General features: G+C 43.8%; 1 protein-coding gene across 1 annotated transcript in view; it reads left to right on the plus strand.

Moving 5' to 3' along the window:
• Positions 1–23,891, plus strand: part of EPS8L1 (EPS8 signaling adaptor L1) — a 153,030-nt gene that overhangs the window by 34,301 nt on the left and 94,838 nt on the right. Inside the window, exons 2-3 of the mRNA XM_063942841.1 lie at positions 2,272–2,317; positions 4,869–4,909. Coding sequence (XP_063798911.1) covers positions 2,301–2,317; positions 4,869–4,909 — 58 coding nt within the window. The 5' untranslated portion in view covers positions 2,272–2,300. The remainder of the gene's footprint in view (positions 1–2,271; positions 2,318–4,868; positions 4,910–23,891) is intronic.

The raw sequence follows: 23,891 nt of genomic DNA on the forward strand, positions 1-23,891 counted from the left end.
AAAAGTTAAAAAACTCATGTCGACCTTTTCATATGTCGACCTTTCATGTGTCGACCATTTTCACGTGTCGACCATGTGTCCATGTCGACCATGTCAATGTCGACCAATAGTGGTCGACCTAATGACTGTCGACCATAACATGGTCGACCATTCATACCGGAACCGTCAGGCTCTCGGCTGCGATCCGCGATATTAGGTCTAAAAGCAGTATTAGTTATCTAGAACTTATTTTCACATCAGTAATCAATGTTAGTTGTGACTTTAAACAATGGATCATTGTTTCTTCTGAAAACCGAAGCACTGTCATGCCACTCAGAAGACATGTTTGATTGTTTTACTCAAAATACACATTGCTTGGGATCACTCACAAGGCTTTTTATCTGCTGTTTACCTGTCTATTTAGCCTTATTAATCACTTGGATTCTTAAGACAGCCACACACATGGGGGTGAACATGTACAAGTGTGGCTGTGTAGGTGCTCGGGTCCTGAGGGGAGGGGGGTTACTACAGTCGGGTGATGTCTGTGCACACATGCATGACCTAATAATGATCCTGTTGGCTTCCTGAGGATCATTATCAAGCAACTGGGTTTTTTGTTACTTTTTAATATCAAACAAATTGCCTAAATTGATGTGATATTGGTGTGATATTGCAGTGTGTATTGTCCTCATTGCACATAATGGGGGGTTACAAGCTATTTTAAAACTACTTTTACAGATTAATGCAGCGACATCACAGGTACTTCTATTTACTGTAGCTCACATGCATAATGCTTAGTACGCTGGTCCAGCCTGTTATGACAAGCTCTCTTTGACAAAATAAAGGCTTTTGGTTTTATTTATTCTGGCACATAGAAGCATCCACCCTGATATAGTTTTCATTTAATTATTTTGCACAGTTATTGGCTGTGTATTACAGCCTGTATGTTTTTTTACTATTATTAGTCTGGATCTGGAAGACTCACAGGCAGCCTCCTTATGACTTGCAATAGTCATTGATTAATCCTGCATTGTAAATGAAGAATAGTGTGTTGCCCCATTGTGTTGGTGAAGAGACCGTATATGGCGTCTACAAGTACAATGAAGTGTGGCACATTTCCACAGCTCGACAGCTTAAAACACAAACAACAACATTTGTATTTAGAAACTCTGTGAAACCAAACGGTTTACTTGTATGAGTTTTTGTAGACATTGAACAATGGATTTGACAGAACAGAACCGAGTTATTTCAGTGGTTGTATAACATTGATTAAAACACTGCAAACAAAGTTGTTTTAATGTATTTTAATTTACTGTCTTCTGTCTCTTTTGTCTGTATAACCTCTATTGTATATAGAGGTTGTAAAAACTCTATTGTCACTCAGGGATAATTGCCGGTGAATGGTGCGAATCCTTCATCTGGGTGATTCGCACAAAAGTACTCACTATCCTTTGGGGTAGCAGACACTTTTGTGCAAGATTCCAGTGCCGTAAAGTGCGGCGGGTACCGCACTGATTTGGCTGGATGATATGATCTCCGGGAATTTAATTCCTCCCTTAATCTAAATACTTTCTTCTCCCAAAGTATTCTTTACTGCAGTGAGCATTGTAATGATCTGATTAGCTGCTGATTGTTTTATCCCAGTCTGGTTTAATGCTGGCTGCACATGGATGAGCAGGAAATAAAATCTTACGGAGTAATCTAACCCAAGCAGTGTAAGGGCTAAAACACACGAGCCGCAATGTGTTGAGCGCAATGTGTCCTTGCACACGGCACGGTCCCGGCCCGGCTGCCGGGTTGCAGCCGGAACTATCCACTGGAAGGTCCGGCTGCCGGGCCGGCGCCGGGCCATCTTTGCAGCCAGTAAACCGTGTGTGTGAAGGGGAGCTTTCACACACAACGTTTTTTTCTGAAGCCGTGCCTAATGCTGCGCATGCGCACAGCATCACACACGGCTCAAAGCCGTCCTGTGTGACAGACTCTGCCGGTTTCTCCCGGATGGCAAAAAGCCGGACAAAGTTTGTCCGGCTTTTTGCCATCCAGGAAAAACCGGAGTGTGTGTTACAGCCCTTACCACCAGCAGTAACTCTATGATGTATAAGGTTAAGTGAAAGTAAACCCTATACCTGACAATAGGGTTTGCCACCATCCTAAATTTGCCTTACACTCTATAAATATTGCTAATCATAGATAAAACATAGAAGTGAAAGGTCTCTAGAGATCCTGCAGATAACATATTAAGCACGGATATAACTGTACAGTATGATGACAACCTCTTTTATCCTCAATTAGGAAGAAGACCGGAAGAGTAGAACAACAAGATGAGTGGCTCCCCTCGGTATGTACTATGAGATCACATGTACTTAAGATTCCATGCAGATATAGGGACTTCTCTGTAGACACAGCAACCAGTATGTCGTCAGTGTGCCACCGTGGGTTTGGGGCAGCCGATGATGACTTACTAGTTTAACTTTCTATAATTTTGCTGTGTAACTATAACCACATACATAATATTGCTCAATGTCTAGCAGCTGGTGTTATTGTTTGTTTTGCCTATTCACGCCGAGTGTTTACTGTGCTTATTCCTTGTTGTTTCATCAAGTTAACGTGATACAATTATCTCAAGTTTGGCAGCTGTTTTTACAGGCTATCTCCCTGGCTCTTATCTTGTCTTTAATGTGACCTAAAGCTGCATGACAGGTGTAATGAGAAAGGTATAAATCTCAGGAATGGGGAGTGGTGCTTGCTCTGAAGCCAAACCACTCCAGCTGGATTCTTTTTGGTTCACTTAAGACAACACTTCCCATTAGTTCAATAAAGTAGTCTATTCCTAAGTGTTCTCAAAGGACAAAACTACTGTTATACAAGTAACATAGAAATGTCTCAATTGCTAAGATTGGATTTAGGTGAAATATTTGCGCTACATCATGTCAGCCAATCAGTAACTAGGTTTTTTTTTTTGCTGCCTAGTTAGAACCCCCCCCCCCCCCCCAGCAATTTATTAAGCAAATACCTGATCAGTTGTTAGAATATTGTGCAAAAGTTATTCCTGTAATGATTTGTATTTTTTTTTTTTTTTAAAGGAATGGTGATCTGTACAGGACACGTTACTAGCACTTCTGTCTGGTGCTGGAAGTGTTGTGTCCTGTATAATTCATTATTTGCTCTCCCAATATACCCAAGACAAGAAACATGTAAAACATAGTGGGCGGGATGCAGCAAGCATCGCATCCCGCCACTCTCTGCATGGATAGCAGCTGTATGCATGAAGAAAATCACAAAGGCAGCTCTAGCTCTTGCAGCTAGCGCTGTCCTTTGCAATGATAAGATGGATAGAATTATAGGTTTAGGACCCGGAGTCCTATCTGCGCAAGCCTCGAGTGACGTGTTGGATCCGGTTGGATCCCTCTCAGAAGGGGCTGTGCGATAGAGCCCATAGGTTTCTATAGGACAATGCCATCTGAAGTTGGCATTGCCCACCGCATCCAAGCCCGGGAATCTATAGCATTCTGGGGCATGGTGCATATGTGGTACACGACCAAACATCCGGAAACTGCATTTTCTGAGGTTTGGCCGTTTTTTTACATTTTCTGCACCTTGCCCAGTGTACTGTACAGTATATACTCATTTCATTTCATGTAAGTCCTAAGTGTCATCTCTTTTATGCATACACATATGTACATCCCTTATCCAAAATGCTTGGGACCAGAAGTGTTTTGGATTTTGGATGTTTTTCCATATACATATGCAAACCATAATGAGATAACCTGGTTGTGGGAACTAAGTCTAAACATAAAATGCATTTATGTGTCATATATACCTTACACATAGTTTTATTCAGAGTTGTTAGCAAACCAAAAAAGTTAGCCATTGGGAAAAACCATGTGCACTGCAGGTGGGGCAGATATACTGTAACATGTGCCGATAGATTTAGATTTATGTGGGTTATATTGTTTCTGTACATGGCAAATACACTGGCTGCTTTATTTTTACACTGCATTTAGATTTCAGTTTGAACACACCCTTCCCAACTCTAACTCTCTCTGCACATGTTACATCTGCCCCACCTGCAGTGCACATGGGGCCTAATTCTGACCTGATTGTAGATGTGCTAAATTAAGCACATCTACGATCAGCTTCCCTGACATGCAGGGGGATGCCCAGCACAGGGCTAGTCCGCCCCACATGTCAGGCCCTATCCCACCGCACAAGTACAAAGCATTGCATGGCGACGATGCTTTTGTACTTGAAGAGTAGCTCCCTACAAGCGCAGCTCCTGCGCGTTGGCAGGGAGCTACTCGTCGCTGTCCGGGTCTCAGCGGGTGCGTGTGATGTCACGCAGCCACCACGGACGGCCCCCCACATGATCTGGGCATGCCTGCGTTGCACGGACTACACCCCTAAAATGGCAGCCAAACACCACCGGCCCGCCCCCTCCCACCCAGCGAACGCCTCTGTCTGTCAATCAGGCAGAGATGACCGCGTGGCTGAGACAGCCTTCGGCTGTCTGGCATGCGCCGGTGCTGCAGTTCAGACCTGATCGGTTGCTGTGCGTAAACGCACAGCAGCGATCAGGTCTGAATTAGGCCCTTGGTCTTGCCAAATTGCAAACTTTCTTGGTTTGCTAACAACTCTGAATAACCCCCATAGTCTGAAGGTCATTTCATGCAATATGTTTAATAATTAAATGTGCATGAAACAAAGTATGAGTACATTTAACCATCAGAAAGCAAAGGTGTCTCTACTGCATCTAACTTTCTACCTGCTAATTTTGAATGTCTATTAGTAAAATAACATTTGCTCATAGTTTTGCAGATTTATATTTGGTTTATACTGCTTAATATATATATATGATGTTTCCATTCTAATATTTAACTCTTTTATTTTAGCATGAACGGGGTTTCAAAACCCAATGCAAAATCTATATACGGTAAGTCTGATTTTACGACTGAGACTATAAAACAGCTATTATTGTCCATGCCTACATGTGTAACAGACAGTAGTATGCAGCAGATAAATTCAGTGGGAACGTATTGAGCACGGCACCAGAAGCTTCTTGTGAGGTTAACTTCTAACGATATGTTACATAAGCGGGCATGCACTCTCTGCAAATGCTGATTCCCAACTTTGATAGGCATTAGATGGAAAGCAATGTAAAGAAATGTAGATGGTCATGTGTTCCTGGCAACTGATCATATACCCCCCTCTAAGATACTGAGCACCCCTTCACCTTTCAGTGTTCTGACACCAATCCTTTTCAAAAATGGGTATTAGAATTAGAATTGACAAGTTGTATAAATCCCTTAGTATGTTTTAGTGGTGCCATCAGCTTGGACTGTGGTTATTGTTGTTTATGTGCAGACTATGTACAGACATTGAGGATCAAGTTATAAATAATGTGTCATTCATTTGCCTAATACTGTTTCCAGTATGCCAAGTTTTGACCATGTAGGACAAACAGTGATCTTTAAAGTAGAGGGTTGGTAACTAGAATATCCGGTCTATCTGGTCTTGTCTCATGCAATTATGGATGGACCAAGATAATCTCTGTTACATAAACTGGACTCTGGGAAACAAGTGTTTCACAGCTGATATAGGCACCATTATATACTATTAATTTCAATGCAGACAAACAAAATACAGTACTAGACTAAAAGCTTTATACTGTGACTCTACCTTTAGTAAAAGTAGAAGTTACATTTTAAGTATAAGAAACTCTTTCTTGTTTTAGAAGCAAGCACAAACTCCATATCTGTTGATGTCAGCCCACACTTACCAGACAGTAACAAAACACATAAAATAATCTTATGCATTGACACAAACAGGGGTCTATTTATTAAACCTTGGATGGAGATAAAGCGGGCAATTCAGAGTTGATCGCAGCCAGGGCCGTCTTAACGGCAGTGTAGGCCCCTGGGCACAGCAATGCATTGGGCCCCCTACCCATCCTCCAGCGGTAGGGGTGGGGTGTGCTATCAGTGGCAGGGAGAACACTAAACTGTAGAAGAGGGCATTGGGCTGAATGAAGGCGCCCTGGTACATGACTTCCGGGGTGGTAGGGGATGTTTAATATGCAGGGGAGGGGTGGATAGTGGAGTGGGCTTAATATTCATCATTTTCTGGTGGGAGGGCATCTTCCTTGACTGCAGATATCTCACGTTCCTGAAATATATGTCTCAGCTTTGAATGGGATAAAAAACTAGAGAGTCCTACCTTTCAGAAAGTTCTAGGGACTTGGGGATCAGAGGTCAGGAGCCAGAGCAATCCTCCAATGAATATATAAAACTGTATACCAGGCGTGTGGAGCTGGAGCAGGAACCAGCTGCTGGAAGGCTGATATCTCTGGTTCTGGGCATAGTAGAGACAAGCTGCCAGTGTCCAGCAAAAGGGGAGAGTCCCAGCTTTTGGATTATACCCTCAGAAAAACTCTGTGTCAGACAGAACCTGAGATATCTGACTGGGAAGATCAATTAACAGGCTCAGATGGGGACCACTGCTTTCACGTTGGATATCTCCGGTTCCCCAAGGCCGATTTTCAAAAATCTGGTACCCCTGGAAAGAGGGGACCCTTAGCTATCAGTCTAGGGCACTTATACTCCCGGGGCCCTTGGGCAAGAGCCCATTGAACCCATACGAAAAGACGGCCCTGATCGCAGCAGCAAATTTGTCAGCAGTTTGGCAAAACCATGTGCACTGCAGGGGAGGCAGATATAACATTTGCAGGGAGAGTTAGATTTGGGTGGGTTATTTTGTTTCTGTGCAGGGTAAATACTGGCTGCTTTATTTTTATACTGCAATTTAGATTTCAGTTTGAACACACCCCACCCAAATATAACTCTCTCTGCACATGATATATCTGCCCCCCCCCCCTGCAGTGCACATGGTTTTGCCCATCTGCTAACAAATTTGCTGCTGCAATCAACTTTGAATTAGGCCCAAAGTCGCTGGAGATAGCTTTTTATTGAAGCCGAGCGAACGGGTAACCACTGTACATGCGCCGGCGTATGCCAGACGGCCGAAGACCGTAGCTGGGCTGCGATCGCCTCTGCCTGTTTGACAGGCAGAGGCGGTCGCTGGGCGGGATGGGGAGAAACAGCGGCAATTGGCCGCCTATTTGTGGGCGCGGTCCGGCCAACGCAGGCATGGCCGAACTGTGCAGGGAGTGGCCCGCAGCGGCTGCGTGATGTCATGCGCAGCCGCTGCAGGCCAGGGAGCGACAAGTAGCTCCCGGCCAGCACGCTAAAGCTGCGCTGGTCGGGAGATATTCTTGAAGTGCAAAGGCATCACCGCTTTGCGATGCCTTGCACTTCTGCGGGGGGGGGGGGGGGGGGGGGGCGGCACTGACATGCTGGGCATCCCCCCGCATGTCAGTGTGAATGATCGTAGCTGTGCTAAATTTAGCACAGCTACGATCATCTTGGAATGAGGGCCAAAGTACCAGCTAATCGGCTCCTGTCATTTTTCAAACACAGCCTGTGGCATAGCAGTTGGGAACCGTTTAGCTGGTACTTTATATCCAGCGCCTTTATCTCCATCCAAGGCTTAGTAAATAGACCCCACAAAGGCAAAAAATTGGCAAGGAAAAATGGGCATAAAGTTTATGTTCAATTTCAATTAAAAGAAGTATGGTGATGGAGAAAAAACGGCCCTACTTACGGTATTACCATCTGCCATATCACCCCAGATATAGATGGGAGGGGTTGGGTATGATATGCCAGCTGCAACAAAGCCCCTGCACTCACCACACAGCGGGCTCAGTGGCTCGCTGTGCTCACCACAGGTTCTGTTCCCACTCTCGTGGACACCCACGAGTGGGAATAGACCCTGTGAGTCAGCATTCTGACTGCCGGCATTTTTAGCGTTCAGGATCCCAGCATCGGCATGCTGACCGCCGGGATCACGAGCACCAGTAACACAACCGCACCCCAATGGGAGGCCTTCTGTCAAGCCATCATACTCCATTCAAAGGGGTAAATTTACTAAAGCTTCTAAAACAGAGAATTGGTGATGCTGCCCATAGCAACCAATCAGGTGCTGTCTATCATTTTCTAAAAGGCAATAGAGAAATGGTAGACAGCATCTTATTGGTTGCTATGGACAACATCACCAATTCTCTGTTTTAGAAGCTATAGTAAATTTACCCCAAGGTATCCAACCCCTGTCTCAGTGATACAAAAACGTAAGGCCCTTCTGGACCGGTGGTGCAGCTGACTCTAGTATTGTAGAAATCAACCTACTATAACCCATGCATTGGTGGGAGGAGCACCTCAAGAACTGTCGCAAGACAGCCACTGTTACCGTCCTTTCTTACAAAACACAAGCTGACAAAGACTAGGAAGGGTGTGCGGGATTTCCAATAGGCAAGAAGAACTGGAACATTCCACATAGGATACACCTAGCCACATCACACCTCAGCTCCACCCCTTTTTACACTTAACCAATCACAAGCAATGTGAATCTAACTAAAATACAGTCATTTAACCCCGTGAGTCCCAAATCCTTCAATGGTCCTAACCATATTAGCTGAACCAGCTGAATGGGTTTAAACACTCGCCAAGCATATTAATTGCCTTCTGTCACTCTGATCTGATGTTGTGTTTTTTCTTAATGTATACAATATGAATTCTGTTTTCTTGTAGGTTTTTATTTGATTTTGTTCTAAAATTATTTTTAGAAGTTATTTAAATATGAATATGTTATGACCCTCATATCATCTCATGTTGCACAATATAACGTTAGCCTAGAGCTGGGTGGACAATGGATGGACTTTTCTGGAAAGTGGTTTCCCCATCCCACTGGAAGACATCTTATGCTAGTTATATACTATGCAATTATCTACAATTATCTGGATTATCCGTCTGATATCAGTGAATCAGCTGGATTATTTTACTGTGTATTCACACGATCATTCTTCAAAGATCAGACATGACAAATCGCCCAGCATGTCCGACAGATCCGATCATTGGTCGGCCACATTAGGCAGTGTACTGTATGCACAGCTGCGCTCAATCGCCTGACATTTCTCCTGTTCCTCTACAGGGGAAGAACACAGAAATATCTCCTCCTCAGGGGAGGAACCCAGATATTGTGGACCATGCACAGTGAGATATCTCCCAGCATGTGCCCATGATATCTGCCAGGTTAGAGGCTGCCAGATAAAATGTCTGTCCGTCTGACAGGCATTTTATCTGACCGTATATGCCCAGCATGGAGTTGTGTGCTGTGGTCTTCTTGCAGCCTGTGTAGGAGTATGATGACAGTAACAACTTCTTCCCCTGTGGTCAATATACAATATTAGAATTGTATTCAAGGTTGTTGTAGGTAGGTTCTGTATTTCTATGCAATAATGCCTTGTAAGCCTTGCATTAAAAAAGATCTTGTTTTCCAACAATGGTGAATCTTTGCATAACATGAATGATACAGTCTATGGGAATACAGGATCCATGTGATTCACAGTCAGAGTTCCCTGTTATTTGGTGCCATACTGTATGCATTCAGAGCTGGATTAAGGGAAGGGGCTCAGGGGACACTGTACCCCAGGCCCGTTCTGTTAGGGGGGCCACCCAGCTGGAACACGCTCTCCCTCTTGTGCAGCAGCAGAAGGAAGAACTAGCCAGAATGTGCGCAGTGCAGGCAGACACACAGGTTTATCAGGTTTCATGAGCTACCAGTGGGGCTTCCCGACCAGAGGAGAAATACAGTAGGAGAGGGAGAGGGCTATATTCCTTGTAACCTGTTATCTGATTAGATCAGTCGGTATTGGAGAAAGAGGCACACAGATAGTCCTCATGAGTCCTGTCCCAGTTTGTATACAGTACACCATTGGTTTAAATTTTATATACACAATCTAATATAACAACCCCCCCCTCGCTCCCCCCCCTGAACACACTGCTGCACTTGCATGACTATTGCCAGCACTATCTAGCCACTTCTAATTGGCTGATTACCGTTTCTCATCTGTACCTGATTTTGTGAATGTTGTTTTAGGAAGATTTTTTTTTTTTGCATTACTGTATTTGAGATTTTTTTTATTGATAATTATAATTATTATTATTTCAAGCTGAATAGATAGTATATGTTAAGCTATTGAAAACAAATTAGGTGTAATTGTACGTATGAATGCCTGACGTAAACCTGGTGCACATGCTACTGTTGCTGACATACATGTAATTTGTGATTTTTGTCATTTTGCATATGCTCAGAATTGCGTTGTTTTTTTTTACTGAGTAGAATGAAGTACAAATTGGCAAATACAGTAAATGCATTCATACAAGCCACTAAGGGGGACATGTACTAAGCAGTGATAAAATTGGAGAAGTGAGCCAGTGGAGAAGTTGCCCATGGCAACCAATCAGCAGTGACGTAACATTTATAATTTGCATACTATAAACACATAGGGCCAGATGTACTAAGCCTTGAAAAGTGATAAATATCACAGTGATAAAGTACCAGCCAATCGGCTCCTAACTGTCATTTTTCAAACACAGCCAGTGACATGGTAGTTAGGAGCTGATTGGCTGGCAGTTTATCACTGTGAAATGTATCACTTTTCAGGCTTAGTACATCTCCCCCATAGAGAGCAGCTGATTGATTGCCATGGGCTCACTACTCCACTTTTATCAATGCTTAGTACATGTCCCCCTAAATGGCTTAATATTAGCAAAACCGCATTGTATTAGTTATGTACACCCTCAATTAAGTGATAGGGTGCATTTTCAGAAATATTGGTTCCATGGACAAAATGGCTGCCCCCATGTGTATGCGACAGGTTATACTGAATCTTTAGTGAATAAAATGTCTAAAATGAAAGCAATTTTAGAGCCATAGCTGGCCATCCCATGTTATATATTAAACTACCCGCCACAGCTTGGTCTTCTCACTGGGCCTGACCATTCAGTGCTATATTTCTGTCAGATTCAGCCATGCATATATATATATTATATACACGTGTCGTGATCATGACAGATTCAACCTTTCAGTACTCAGGACTTGCTGGATTAAGCTGTGTATGGTCACTGCACGAGATACATGGCCTGATTTGGGCAGCGTCCAACCATATTTGCAGTCAGACCCAATCGGCAAAAGATAGACCCTAATTATATCTTGATCAGGATCCACAGACACTTTGGGTCCATGCAAACTGTGATTTGTGGCCAATGAGCAGCTTAACAGGCAGTCAAAGTCACATTAATAAGAACAATTAGAATAAACCAAAGGCAACGCCTATATGCTTTTCTTTGCACAATTGACATACAATATATTACTGTCTTCCATTTGCGTGCAAAAGAATCACATGGGTTGCTGCTATGAGTTGTGCCAGAAGAGATGCAGGAGCAGACAGGTCTACCTCGCGATAACCAGAGTGTTCTTGTTTCTAGAACAGAACTTCTTTCAGCACAAACAGCCACTTGGAATAAACTATACTTGTTGCCTTAACAAACATTTCCAGACATTGCAGCTTTAGCACATTCAGTGATTTAAAGTGGGCCTGTCACAATATAGACTCTATATTATGGAGTGGAAACAGCCAGAGATGGGACCAAATATTGGTGGGCACCAAACTGCAGCAAAAGTTTGTAAGGACCCCACTATACATCCCAAAGGTGAGAAAACAGATACACATTGTGATGTTAGTGTATTAGAATGCTTAATATTTGTAGACACTCCCTTACTAATCTGTGTAAGCCTAAATCTTCAGTGATGGTCCCTAGGATCAGGGGGATGCTGGGAAGTGGGTGGTCCAGTGTGCCTGGAGTTGGTGATGGAATAAACAGCACAGCAGTGAACTCACATGTGTATGTGTCCTTATGACTGGATTTACAAACATATGAACAAAACATGGTGTCAGAAGAAGTTTAACTTGGACTGCTAGTGCTCTCAGAGTGTGAAAGAATCCTGCAGCAGTCTGTCAGGCTGTGATACTCAGTGTCTGCAAAGCCTGCCATGTGCTCCTCTCTTCAAACCGTGAGTAGCCATGGATAAACTGGCTCCTCCAGCCGGCATGCTGATGTCTGGTAACTTGTCTGAAAACTGGAAAAGATTTAAGCAAAGGTTTAATATATATCTTGCTGCATGTGGAGCTGATAGAGAGGCTGACAAAACGAAGGCATCCATTTTCCTCCATGTGATAGGAGAGGATGTGCTGGACATTTATAATAGTTTTCAGTTTGATGAGGAGCAGAATATGGTGCTATCTTCTATAATGCAAAAGTTTGAAGATTACTTTGTGCCAAGGAAAAATGTGACATATGAAAGATATAAGTTTTTCACATGTGATCAGAAGTCTGCGGATGGATTTGATCAGTATGTTACAGAGCTGCAATCACTCAGTAAAACCTGTGAGTTTGGTGATTTAAAGGATTCACTGATTAGAGATCGTATTGTCTGTGGAATACCTGATAATGGACTCAGAGAGAGACTGCTGAGAGAGCAGACCTAACACTAGAAAAGGCAGTGACTATGTGCAGATCTGCAGAAATAACTAAATTTCAAGCCAAAAAGTTACACAAGGAAGTTGATGCTGCTGTCCATGTAGTGCAGAAAACAGAGCCAAGCAAACCTCCATTCTCAAGAATGAAGCAGTCTAAGCCACAGTCTAACAAGGAAATGTGTAGTAGATGTGGAAATGCTCACTAGTGCCGTAACTACCTATGTGCCAGGTGTGCCTGGCACACAGCGCAGTTACACTGAGGGCGCACGGCGAGCAGCATGTAATGAGTCAAATTGACTCATTACATGCCGCCTCTGCTGGGTGCCGTGCGCCGCGCTGGAGGGAGAGCAGCGCCGGAGGCAGAGAAAGAAGAGGAGGGAGGGGGACTTGAGCCACAGCAGCGCTATGTCATTGGTAGCGGCGCCGCTGCAGCACTCCCCTCTCCTTCTGTATTGGCTGCCCGGCGCTGCTGTGAATGCTGGTTCCCTCATCCCAGCATTCTCAGCAGCGGCCAGCCAATACGGAAGGAGAGGGGAGTGCTGCAGCGGCGCCGCTACCAATGACATAGCGCTGCTGCGGCTCAAGTCCCCCTCCCTCCTCCTCCTTCTCCACTGTGTCTGCCCGGGATCTCTGAGGAGCCTGAGAGATGGTAAGTATATAGCTCTCTCTCTCTTTCTGTCTCTCTCTCTTTTTCTCTCTCTCTTTCTCTCTCCCCTTCTGTCTGTCTCTCTCTCTCTCTCTGGTGTCTGTCTGCCGCAATGTGTAAAAAGGGGGACTGGCTGCCGCAATGTGTAAAAAGGGGGACTGGCTGCCGTAATGTGTAAAAAGGGGGACGCTGTCTGCCATAATGTGTACAAAAAGGGGACGCTGTCTGCCGTAATGTGTAATAAGGGGGATGCTGTCTGCCGTAATGTGTAATAAGGGGGACACTGTCTGCCGTAATGTGTAATAAGGGGGACACTGTCTGCTGTAATGTGTAATAAGGGGGATGCTGTCTGCCGTAATGTGTAATAAGGGGGACACTGTCTGCCGTAATGTGTAATAAGGGGGACACTGTCTGCCGTAATGTGTAATAAGGTGGACGCTGTCTGCCGTAATGTGTAATAAGAGGGACGTTGTCTGCAGTAATGTTTAAAAAAGGGGATGCCGTCTACCGTAATGTGTAATAAGGGGGACTCTGTCTGCCGTAATGTGTAATAAAGGGGACGTTGTCTGCCGTAATGTGTAAAAAGGGGGATGCTGTCTGCCGTAATGTGTAAAAAGGGGGATGCTGTCTGCCGTAATGTGTAATAAGGGGGACGTTGTCTGCCGTAATGTGTAAAAAAGGGGATGCCGTCTGCCGTAATGTGTAATTAGGGGGACTGTCTGCCGTAATGTGTAAAAAGGGGGACGCTGTCTGTCGTAATGTGTAATAAGGGGGACATTGTCTGCCGTAATGTGTAAAAAAGGGGATGCCGTCTGCCATAATGTGTAATAAGGGGGACTCTGTCTGCCGTATTGTGTAATAAGGGGGACTGTCTGCCGTAATGTGTAAAAAGAGGGACCTGTCTGCCGTAATGTGTAAAAAGGGGGACGCTGTCTGCCGTAATGTGTAAAAAGGGGGACGCTGTCTGCCATAATTTGTAAAAAGGGGCTCTACCCGGTGTAGTGGCTCTACTGTGCAGCGTAATTTGAATAATGGAGACTACTATGCACTGTAGTATGAATTGGCATTATTTTGTGGCCACGCCCCTATATATATTTTTGCGCGCCTGCGGCGCGCACTGCTCCTGTCTTGCGTAGGGGGGGCGCCAATGCCATTTCTTGCACACAGCGCCAAAATACCTAGTTACGGCACTGATGCTCACAATCCTAAAATGTGCCCTGCTTATGGTAAAACCTGCATGAAATGTGGTAGACCTAATCACTTTGCCAAATGCTGTAAAATTAAAAGGGAAACAACCAATGTGCATGCTGTTAAACAAACAGAGGAATTCTTTGTGGATTGCATTAAACTTTGCAGTGCAGATAAGAAAGAATGGATTGTCCCTTTAACTGTGAACGAGATTGTCATTCCCTTTAAGCTTGATACTGGCGCGCAGGTGAATTTAATATCATTTCAAGACTATAAGACTTTTAGAGTAAAACCTAAAATTCATCCAGCCAAAGTGAAAGTTACAGGGTACACTGGGGAGGAAATTCCTGTGAAAGGTACATGCTTAGTGACACTGAAATATAAGGGACAACAGTTTAAAACATCTCTACTGATTGTGGATAAAAATGTGCAACCGATTCTAGGATTAAGTTCCTAAAGAAAGTTTTTATGGTGACATCACAAGTAGAAGATGACTGCAAATCGATGTTTACAGTATACAGAGACTTGTTTGAATGTCTAGGTTGTTTGCCTGGAGAGCATAAAATAAATATAGACACGCAAGATTCTTCAGTGATACACCCCTGTAGAAAAGTGCCATTTGCGCTGAGAGAATAACTGAAATAAGAGTTAAATCGCATGGAAGCCTTGGGTGTGATACAGAAAGTTGATGAGCCTGCTGAATGGGTAAGCTCCTTAGTAATTGTTGAAAAGAAAAATGGACAACTCAGAATATGTCTAGACCCCAGAGATTTAAACAAAGCTATTAAACAAGAACATTTCAAACTACCAACCAGAGATGAAATCATGTCGCAATTTGCAGGAGCAAAATGGTTCAGTAAATTGGACGCATCTTCAGGATTCTGGCAAATGAAGCTAGATGAGGCCAGCTCAAAGCTATGTACATTTAATACACCAGAAGGTTGATACAGATTTCTTCGAATACCATATGGAATATTGTCTGCTCCAGAAGTATATCACAAAAAGATACACATGATTTTTGAACATATTCCAGGTGTTGAAACAATGATGGATGACATTATTGTCTTGGGATCTACAAAGGAAGAACATGATTCTAGATTGAGACAAGTAATGGAACTTGTCAAGAAAGTGAATCTAAAGCTAAACAAGGACAAATGTGAATTTGGTGTGAATACACTTACCTTTATGGGTGACGTGGTCTTGGATCAAGGTGTAAAACCAGACCCAAGGAAAATATCAGCCATAGTGAACATGGAACGTCCTAGCAACAAAGACAACGTCAGAAAATTCCTAGTAATGATTACTTACTTAGGAAAGTTTATTTCTCAACTCTCTGAACGAACAGCCTCTCTTAGATGGTTGTTGGACAAAGATAACGAGTGGATGTGGTCACGTGAACAAGAAGAAAGTTGGCAAAACTTGAAACAGATCATTACAGAGCAACCAGTGCTAAAATTCTTTGATCCTGCGAAAAGAATAAGAATTTCAGCAGATTCTTCGCAATTTGGCCTAGGCTCAGTGCTGTTACAGGAACATGAGGATACATGGCAACCAGTAATCTATGCATCAAGAGCACTGACAAGTGCTGAAACAAGGTATGCTCAGATAGAAAAAGAACTTCTAGCGATCATGTATGCATGTGAGCGATTTCATCAGTTTGTGTATGGTCAAACATTTACAGTGGAAACTGACCACAAGCCATTGGTAGCTATCATGACTAAATCATTACATGACTGTCCCATGAGAATTCAACGAATGCTTATCAGACTACAGAAATATGATGTACACTTGCTGTACTGTCCTGGCATATACATGTACATTGCTGATACACTTTCTCGTGCTGTGGACAAAAGTGAAGGTTCCAAAAGTCTGATGGATGAAGAGATAGAAGCCTATGTTAATTTGATCGTAGCTTCTCTACCAATGTCTCTTGCAAGACAAGAACAGATTAGGAAAGAAACTGAGACAGATGACACAATGAAAGTGTTGAAAGATATCATTCTGAAAGGTTGGCCAGCAGAAAAACATGCGTGCCCGCTGTCTATCCATGATTATTGGATGTACCGCAGTGACCTTACAGTTGTCGATGGTATTATTTACAAAGGCAATAGGTTTGTCATACCTGCACGACTAAGAAAAACTATGCTGTGCAAGATACATGAAGGCCACTTAGGAGAAGAAAAATGTAAGCAGAGAGCGCGTGAAGTTATGTATTGGCCAAGAATGAACCAAGACATAGCACAGACTACAGCTACATGTGAATTATGTCTTGCGTATAGACCGAAACAACAAGTCGAGCCACTGAGTTCTCACGCAGTGCCAGAGAGACCATACCAGAAAGTTGGCGCAGATTTGTTTGATTGTAATGGGAAAACGTACATTGTCGTGATTATTACTCTAACTACCCTGAGGTGAAGACACTACATACAACTACTAGTATAGCCGTAATCAATTGCATGAAGTCAATCTTTGCAAGGCATGGTGTTCCTATTGAAGTGTTCACTGACAATGGTCCTCAGTTTTCCAGTGCTGAATTTAGACAATTTGCTGATGAGTGGGAATTTGTCCATACTACGTCAAGCCCCCACTATCCACGCTCAAATGGGTTGGTGGAAAGTTCAGTAAAAACTGTCAAGAGTCTCATGAAAAAAGTTCAAGAAGGTAAAGAAAATTTCTACAAAAGTCTTTTAATCTACCGCAGTACACCTTTACAAAATGGACTTTCTCCTGCACAAATGCTGATGGAAAGGAGGATTAGAGCAAATCTTCCGATACATGATGAACTGCTTAATACACATAACTCAGCGTTGGTCAGACTGAGTAAGGAACGTCAACAGGTGAAACAGAAACTGTTCCATGACAGACGAACAAAAAGCTTATCTGATCTAAAATCGGGTGACCAAGTCCGTCTCAGAGATCACGAGAAAGGTATTTGGGTACAGAAAGGTATTGTGCAAGCACAAGTAGCACCAAGATCTTGTACTATACGTACAGAGCGTGGAACGGAAGTAAGAAGAAATCGGGTGGATTTAAGATCTCAACCTAACCATAATGAAGACAACATGACTGAAGAATACCCTTCATCTGACATGTATGATGATCCTGATAATGGTGAACCAACCACGATTCTTGAAAGGTCCAACATGGTCAATGAAACACATACTGTGTATGAAAGACCCAAAAGGGAAATACGCAGACCTGAGAGACTCATTGAAACGTGTTAGATGATGTTCTTAATATGACGTTGTTAATTGTTGCATTGAAGCGTATAGGGCTCATCTTTAAAGAAAAGAGGATGTGATGTTAGTGTATTAGAATGCTTAATATTTGTAGACACTACCTTACTAATCTGTGTAAGCCTGAATCTTCAGTGATGGTCCTTAGGACCAGGGGGATACTGGGAAGTGGGTGGTCCAGTGTGCAGTGTGCCTGGAGTTGGTGATGGAATAAACAGCACAGCAGTGAACTCACATGTCTCTGTGTCCTTATGACTGGATTTACAAACATATGAACAAAACACACATGGGGCCTTTTATATATGTCACGCCATTATTCATCCTATTGATTCAGTAGGCATTAAGAGACATTACTGAGGCATGGGGTACTGATCTTGCTCCATGAGGTCACAAGTTCCTATTGCACTACTCATGATGGTGTGTTGGTGATCAGTTCTACTTTAAAGGCAAACAAATTGTAAGTGTAACTGGGGTTGAAAATGATCAAGTGAATATTGTGAGAAGAGTAAGAGGTGTGCCCAGTGGTGTATGGGTGTGGTCAATGACATGTGGGCGTGTACACCCCTATGCTGTTAGCCCCAATGTCTTCCTAAAAAAGTACAATTAGCACAAATTGCAGACTTATGTGAGGAAAATAGACATACAATTTTAATACTGATGATTTATGACTGCCTGTGTGACCAGCTGGGTAGCTGGATACCATCTTGCTGTCATGATGATGGACCTGTAGTCATATCCACCCCATTGTCAATCTGTCCCTTTTGGCTCAAACACAGCCATGATGTGGCTGTTTTCAGGGCGTGTTTTAGCCTGCAACTGTGATCCAATATACAGTCTAAAGGGTTTCACCATTGTATTTCCTACATCCATGCTGTGCAACAATAGATCTAGTCAGAATTCTGCTAATTGAATTATCTGCATTGGATGCAGCATCTGCGATTTGCTGCGATCTGCGATTTGCGAGGCCTCGGCTGTGCGTCTCACTACACTTCCAGGTGACTGCAGCATTAGCCTATTTTTGCATATTAGCTGCGTACATCTCTGAGTCATACATATCTTTCTGATTCCCTGCTTGAATAATATAATACATCTAAATGTGCCACTGTCAGTGGAAACAACACTCACCTGGATATGACAAACATATGAGCAGCTGTGTAACCGGAGCAGTTAAGGCACAGAAACCTTTCTAATCAGTGAGTTCTGTTATCACTACCAGGGGCACAATAGATCCTCTGGCAGCTCTGATCACAAGTCATCTATTATAATGTAACCTTTGCCAGGTGTGTTGGACTAGGTGGGGTAAGAGGGCAGCTCACTCCCCTCAAACATGAGAGAGGCACCAATACCAGAAGATCACAGGAGTGGTGGGCAATCAGGTGAAATACCGCTGCCGCACTTTACAACTCCTCCGCAGCAGCAGGAGTGCAAGGGCAGTGCAGCAGGAGCCTTTTCATATAATGCACAGACCCTCCTGCTTACCAATGGTTCCGGTGGCCGAACTCACCTCTCCAATGGTGACCTGTGCCATAGTACCACTGCTGGCCACCTCCTCCCATCCTACCGCCTCCCAGTCTCTCCATCTCCGGTTGTCAGACTCCTGGTCTTCTCCACGGTGACGCCTTCTCCTCTGTAGTAGCCATACCCCCTCTGCAGTAACTCCTCCCCCAGGACTCCTCACAAGCCAAGCACCACAAGTGACCGTCTAAGGTGGCCGGAACCTAGGGTCGCCAAACTGAGATTTTATCTTGGCCCCCATAACCAAAAACCTTCTGACAACTATGACCTTTACCAATATTTATTTTATAGCTGTATTATTATTATTATTATTATATTAGCAGGGGTTCTCAACTCCAGTCCTCAAGTACCACCAACAGGTCATGTAGTGTGGACATAGACATTTCTATAATGGGTGCACATGGGCACCTGGGTCTGGGGGGGCCAAGCCGCAAACACTGCACCCATAGAGTATACTTACCTCTCTGTAGTCTCGCGGCGGCTGCTTTGCAGTGCGGGCACAATTCTCTTGGAAATGGCCACCGCGGCCATTTCCGAGTGATTTGCACTGGAGGTGTCCCCAGGAACAAGGCGCGGACGACATGTTCCCAGAGACCTGAGCATGCACAGTAGGCTCTGGCTTTAAGCCCAAGTCTACTAGCTGCTGGAGTGGAGGGGGCCCACGATGGAGGTTGCACGTGGGTCCCTCCTCTCTTAAAACACCCCTGAATGTGAATAAGAGTATCAGGATTGCTTTCAATTTCATATTAAGGTTTACACATCCAGTAGCGGATCTTGCTACTGGCACGCAGGAGTTTTGCCCAGGGCGTCACCTTCCGGGCAAAATGATTGACCTCTAGTGTCTATGCGGTGCTATGGGAGAGACGTCATGACGTCTCTCCCATAGATCAGAGGAGTGGTGCCGGCGGCCGGAGACGGAGGGCAGCAGTGGTCGGGAATCAGGAGCGGGGATTGTAAGTATTAATTTTTATTTATTTTTTTGTAAGTGGCACAACTCTACTGGGGGCAATACTGAGGGCAAAAACTAGGGGGCACAACTCTACTGGGGGCAATACTACTGTGGGCACAAACTAGGGGGCACAACAACTCTACTGGGGGCAATATTACTGGGGGCATAACTGACCACGCCCCTTCACGAAGCCACGCCCCTATTTTTCCGCCCGGGGCGCCACAGCGGCTAGATCCGGCCCTGTACACATCCCAGCATTCCCCTTACTCCAAAATGTTCTGGTTTCTTTCCCTTGCATACTTGCAAGTAGTACGTACATCAGTACTTCATATCTATATGTATAACATACCTGCCCATCCCCAATAGGCAGTTTGTCACACCTCATAAAAACGAATATAGTTATATGCAAGTGTCTACTGCACCCTGCCTTGTTCCATTCCTCTCATATTTCTCCATTCCACTGACAAAAGAAAATATATTCTTTTCTTATCTTGATGAGAATATTTTCGGTTCTGCCTCTGAAATACAGGTTGAGTATCCCATATCCAAATATTCCGAAATACGGAATATTCTGAAATACGGACTTTTTTGACTGAGAGTGAGATAGTGAAAACTTTGTTTTTTGATGGCTCAATGTACACAAACTTTGTTTGATACACAAAGTTTAAAAGATATTGTATTAAATGACCTTCAGGCTGTGTGTATAAGGTGTATATGAAACATAAATGAATTGTCTGAATGTTGACACACTTTGTTTAATGCACAAAGTTACAAAAAATATTGGCTAAAATGACCTTCAGGCTGTGTGTATAAGGTGTATATGAAACATAAATGCATTCAGTGCTTAGATTTAGGTCCCATCACCATGATATCTCATTATGGTATGCAATTATTCCAAAATACGGAAAAATCCGATATCCAAAATACCTCTGGTCCCAAGCATTTTGGATAAGGGATACTCAACCTGTATTGTCATCTTGCTGGCTAAAATGTGTAATATGCAAGTGTCAGTCACTAATTATGTAATGTTTACTACCTCTCTTGATGTGACTGATGTCATGCATTAGGTTGGATGAGAAAGGTAAAAATATAAAATAGTTTGAGGGACATTTTTTCTCTGTCCACTACCACTGGGCGCAGTATAGCAGCGCAGCGGCACATCCGGCAGGGAAAGACAGAGAGAGGAGAATGCGGCTGCAGACTCCCTCCCCAGCCCAGAACACGCTGCTGTGTACTGGGCTGCAGAGGGCTCAGAGAGAGTACTGCCATGGAGCAGCAGAGGTCTCCTCTCCCTGCTGGATGTGCCGCTGTGCCACTGTCCGCCGTGTCCATCCAATCGGTCCATGCCCGGGTAAGTAGTACCCACTCCCCCCCCCCCCCCAGTCACCCCTACATAAGTCACAAATGGATAACGTCATCTGAAGATGACATTAGCTAACAGGGCCAAGCCACAAGAAATATAATCTTTTCTGAGCTGGGTAAATTGCTCCAAAATTAAAATAACAGGAAATGTGGCAACCTATGTTACAATGGCGTATCTATAATGGGTCCAGGACAGCTCACACGCCGCACACCCTGCACTCATATAAATTATACTTATCACTCCATTTGCCCGGAGCTGGATGCAGAAATCAGCAGAAAATAGCCAGCGTGGTCATTTTCCTGGTGATTTGCGCAGTAGAGATGTCCCCCAGGAACTAGGTGTGGGTGCCATGTTTCCAGAGGCTTCCACATGTGCAGAAGGCTTTGGCATGATGCCGGAGTCTACTGCATTGCCGGAGAAGAGGGTCCTGATCAGAGCCTGCACACGGGCCCCCTCCTCTTTTAAACCACCTCTGCTATGTTACTCAACTGAACATAGGACATATCTTTGATATCTCATGCATTAAGCTCAGTGGTGTATTAATGCCTGAGGGGTCCTGTTTGCAGTGCTCCATACTATCTTTGATCCTAAGGTCCGTGGCCAGTGCCATCTTCCCAGTGATATACAGAAAGATAGAGCAGAATAGCGCAAAGGCTCCCGCACAGTGCTATGATGATATCACAAGGAAAATAGCACCACTGGTACTTCTTATAGTATACCCTGCACCTATTATATATATGCCTATGATTTAGCCTGTACCTGCTCCAGGTATTGATGGCTGTCTAACTGAGCTCCAGGAGTGGATGCGACTGAACTCTGATTACACAAAGGTCCTTATGATAAGTCAGTCACAGGACAAGACTGCAGCATAGCCAATCAACAGGACTTACACTTGGGGGGTCAGAACTCCAAAACACTGAACACGTGCAGAATCTTCGTGTTGTACTTGTCCTGGATGGTGTCTTGACACTTAAACATCAGATATCAGCCACAACCAAATCCTCATTCTTTTATCTGAGGAACATAGCCAGAATCAAGCACTTAATTTCCTCAAAAGAACTGCCTAAAGTCATACATGCATTTTTATCATCATGAATGGACAACTGCAATGCCCTCTACCTTAAATGCCCTCTACCAGTAAAGAAAATTGCACTGCTTGGTATGTTAGAAAATGCAACTGCCAGGCTGTTAATCAACCAGCCCCATTCCAGCCACATAACACCAATTCTCTACTCCCTCCACTGGCTACCTGTAAGATGGTGAATCGTTTTCAAGATTGGCTTACTCACTTTCAAAGCCCTACATGACCAGGGCCCAAGGTACTTGAAGCAGGTTCTGATTTTTTACTGTCCCACTTGAATACTGCAATTTGTAGATGTATCAGTACCTAGAATCTCCCTGAATTCATCTGGGGGTCGAGCTAACAGTTTTGTGCCTCCAACTCTCTTGGAGAGTTGCTCAGTTCGAGAAGCCTCCACTCTAGAATCCTTCAAGAATAGTCTAAAGACTTACCTGTTTACTCAAACATATCTCTAATTTCCGCTGTTAAGGTTGATTTGTATTTTCTCCTGTAAAGGCAAATGTAAAGCACTTTGAGTCCTATTAGGAGAAAAGTACTATATAAATAACATTGGCCCTCATTCCGAGTTGTTCGCTCGTTCTTTTTCATTGCATCTCAGCGATTTTCCGCAAACTGCGCATGCGCAATGTTCGCACTGCGACTGCGCCAAGTAAATTTGCTAAGAAGTTTGGTATTTTACTCACGGCATTACAAGGTTTTTTCTTCGTTCTGGTGATCGTTGTGTGATTGACAGGAAGTGGGTGTTTCTGGGCGGAAACTGACCGTTTTATGGGAGTGTATGAAAAAACGCTGCCGTTTCTGGGAAAAACGCGGGAGTGGCTGGAGAAACGGGGGAGTGTCTGGGCGAACGCTGGGTGTGTTTGTGACGTCAAACCAGGAACGAGACTGACTGAACTGCTCACAGTGGCAGAGTAAGTGTCGAGCTACTCAGAAACTGCTTAGAAATTTCTATTCGCAATTTTGAGAATCTTTCGTTCGCAATTTTGTAAACTAAGATTCACTCCCAGTAGGCGGCGGCTTAGCGTGTGCAATGCTGCTAAAAGCAGCTTGCGAGCGAACAACTCGGAATGAGGGCCATTATTATTATTATTATTATTATTATTATTATTATGATGATGTTTGGTAAATTCCAGGGGAACTTAAATCATATGAAAATTGCTGTTTCTGCATGATGTAATGAGAGATGAGCTGGATAAATAGCTCCCTTAGGATTAGAGATGTGCACCGGAAATTTTTCGGGTTTTGTGTTTTGGTTTTGGATTCGGTTCCGCGGTCGTGTTTTGGATTCAGATGCGTTTTGGCAAAACCTCCCTAAAAAAATGTTGTCGGATTCGGGTGTGTTTTTGATTTGAGTGTTTTTTTTCAAAAACTCCTCAAAAACAGCTTAAATCATAGATTTTGGGGGTAATTTTGATTCTATAGTATTATTAACCTCAATAACCATAATTTCCACTCATTTCCAGTCTATTCTGAACACCTCACATCTCACAATATTATTTTTATT

Source organism: Pseudophryne corroboree, chromosome 10 (assembly GCF_028390025.1).
Source record: "Pseudophryne corroboree isolate aPseCor3 chromosome 10, aPseCor3.hap2, whole genome shotgun sequence".
Taxonomy (NCBI): Eukaryota; Metazoa; Chordata; class Amphibia; order Anura; family Myobatrachidae; genus Pseudophryne; species Pseudophryne corroboree.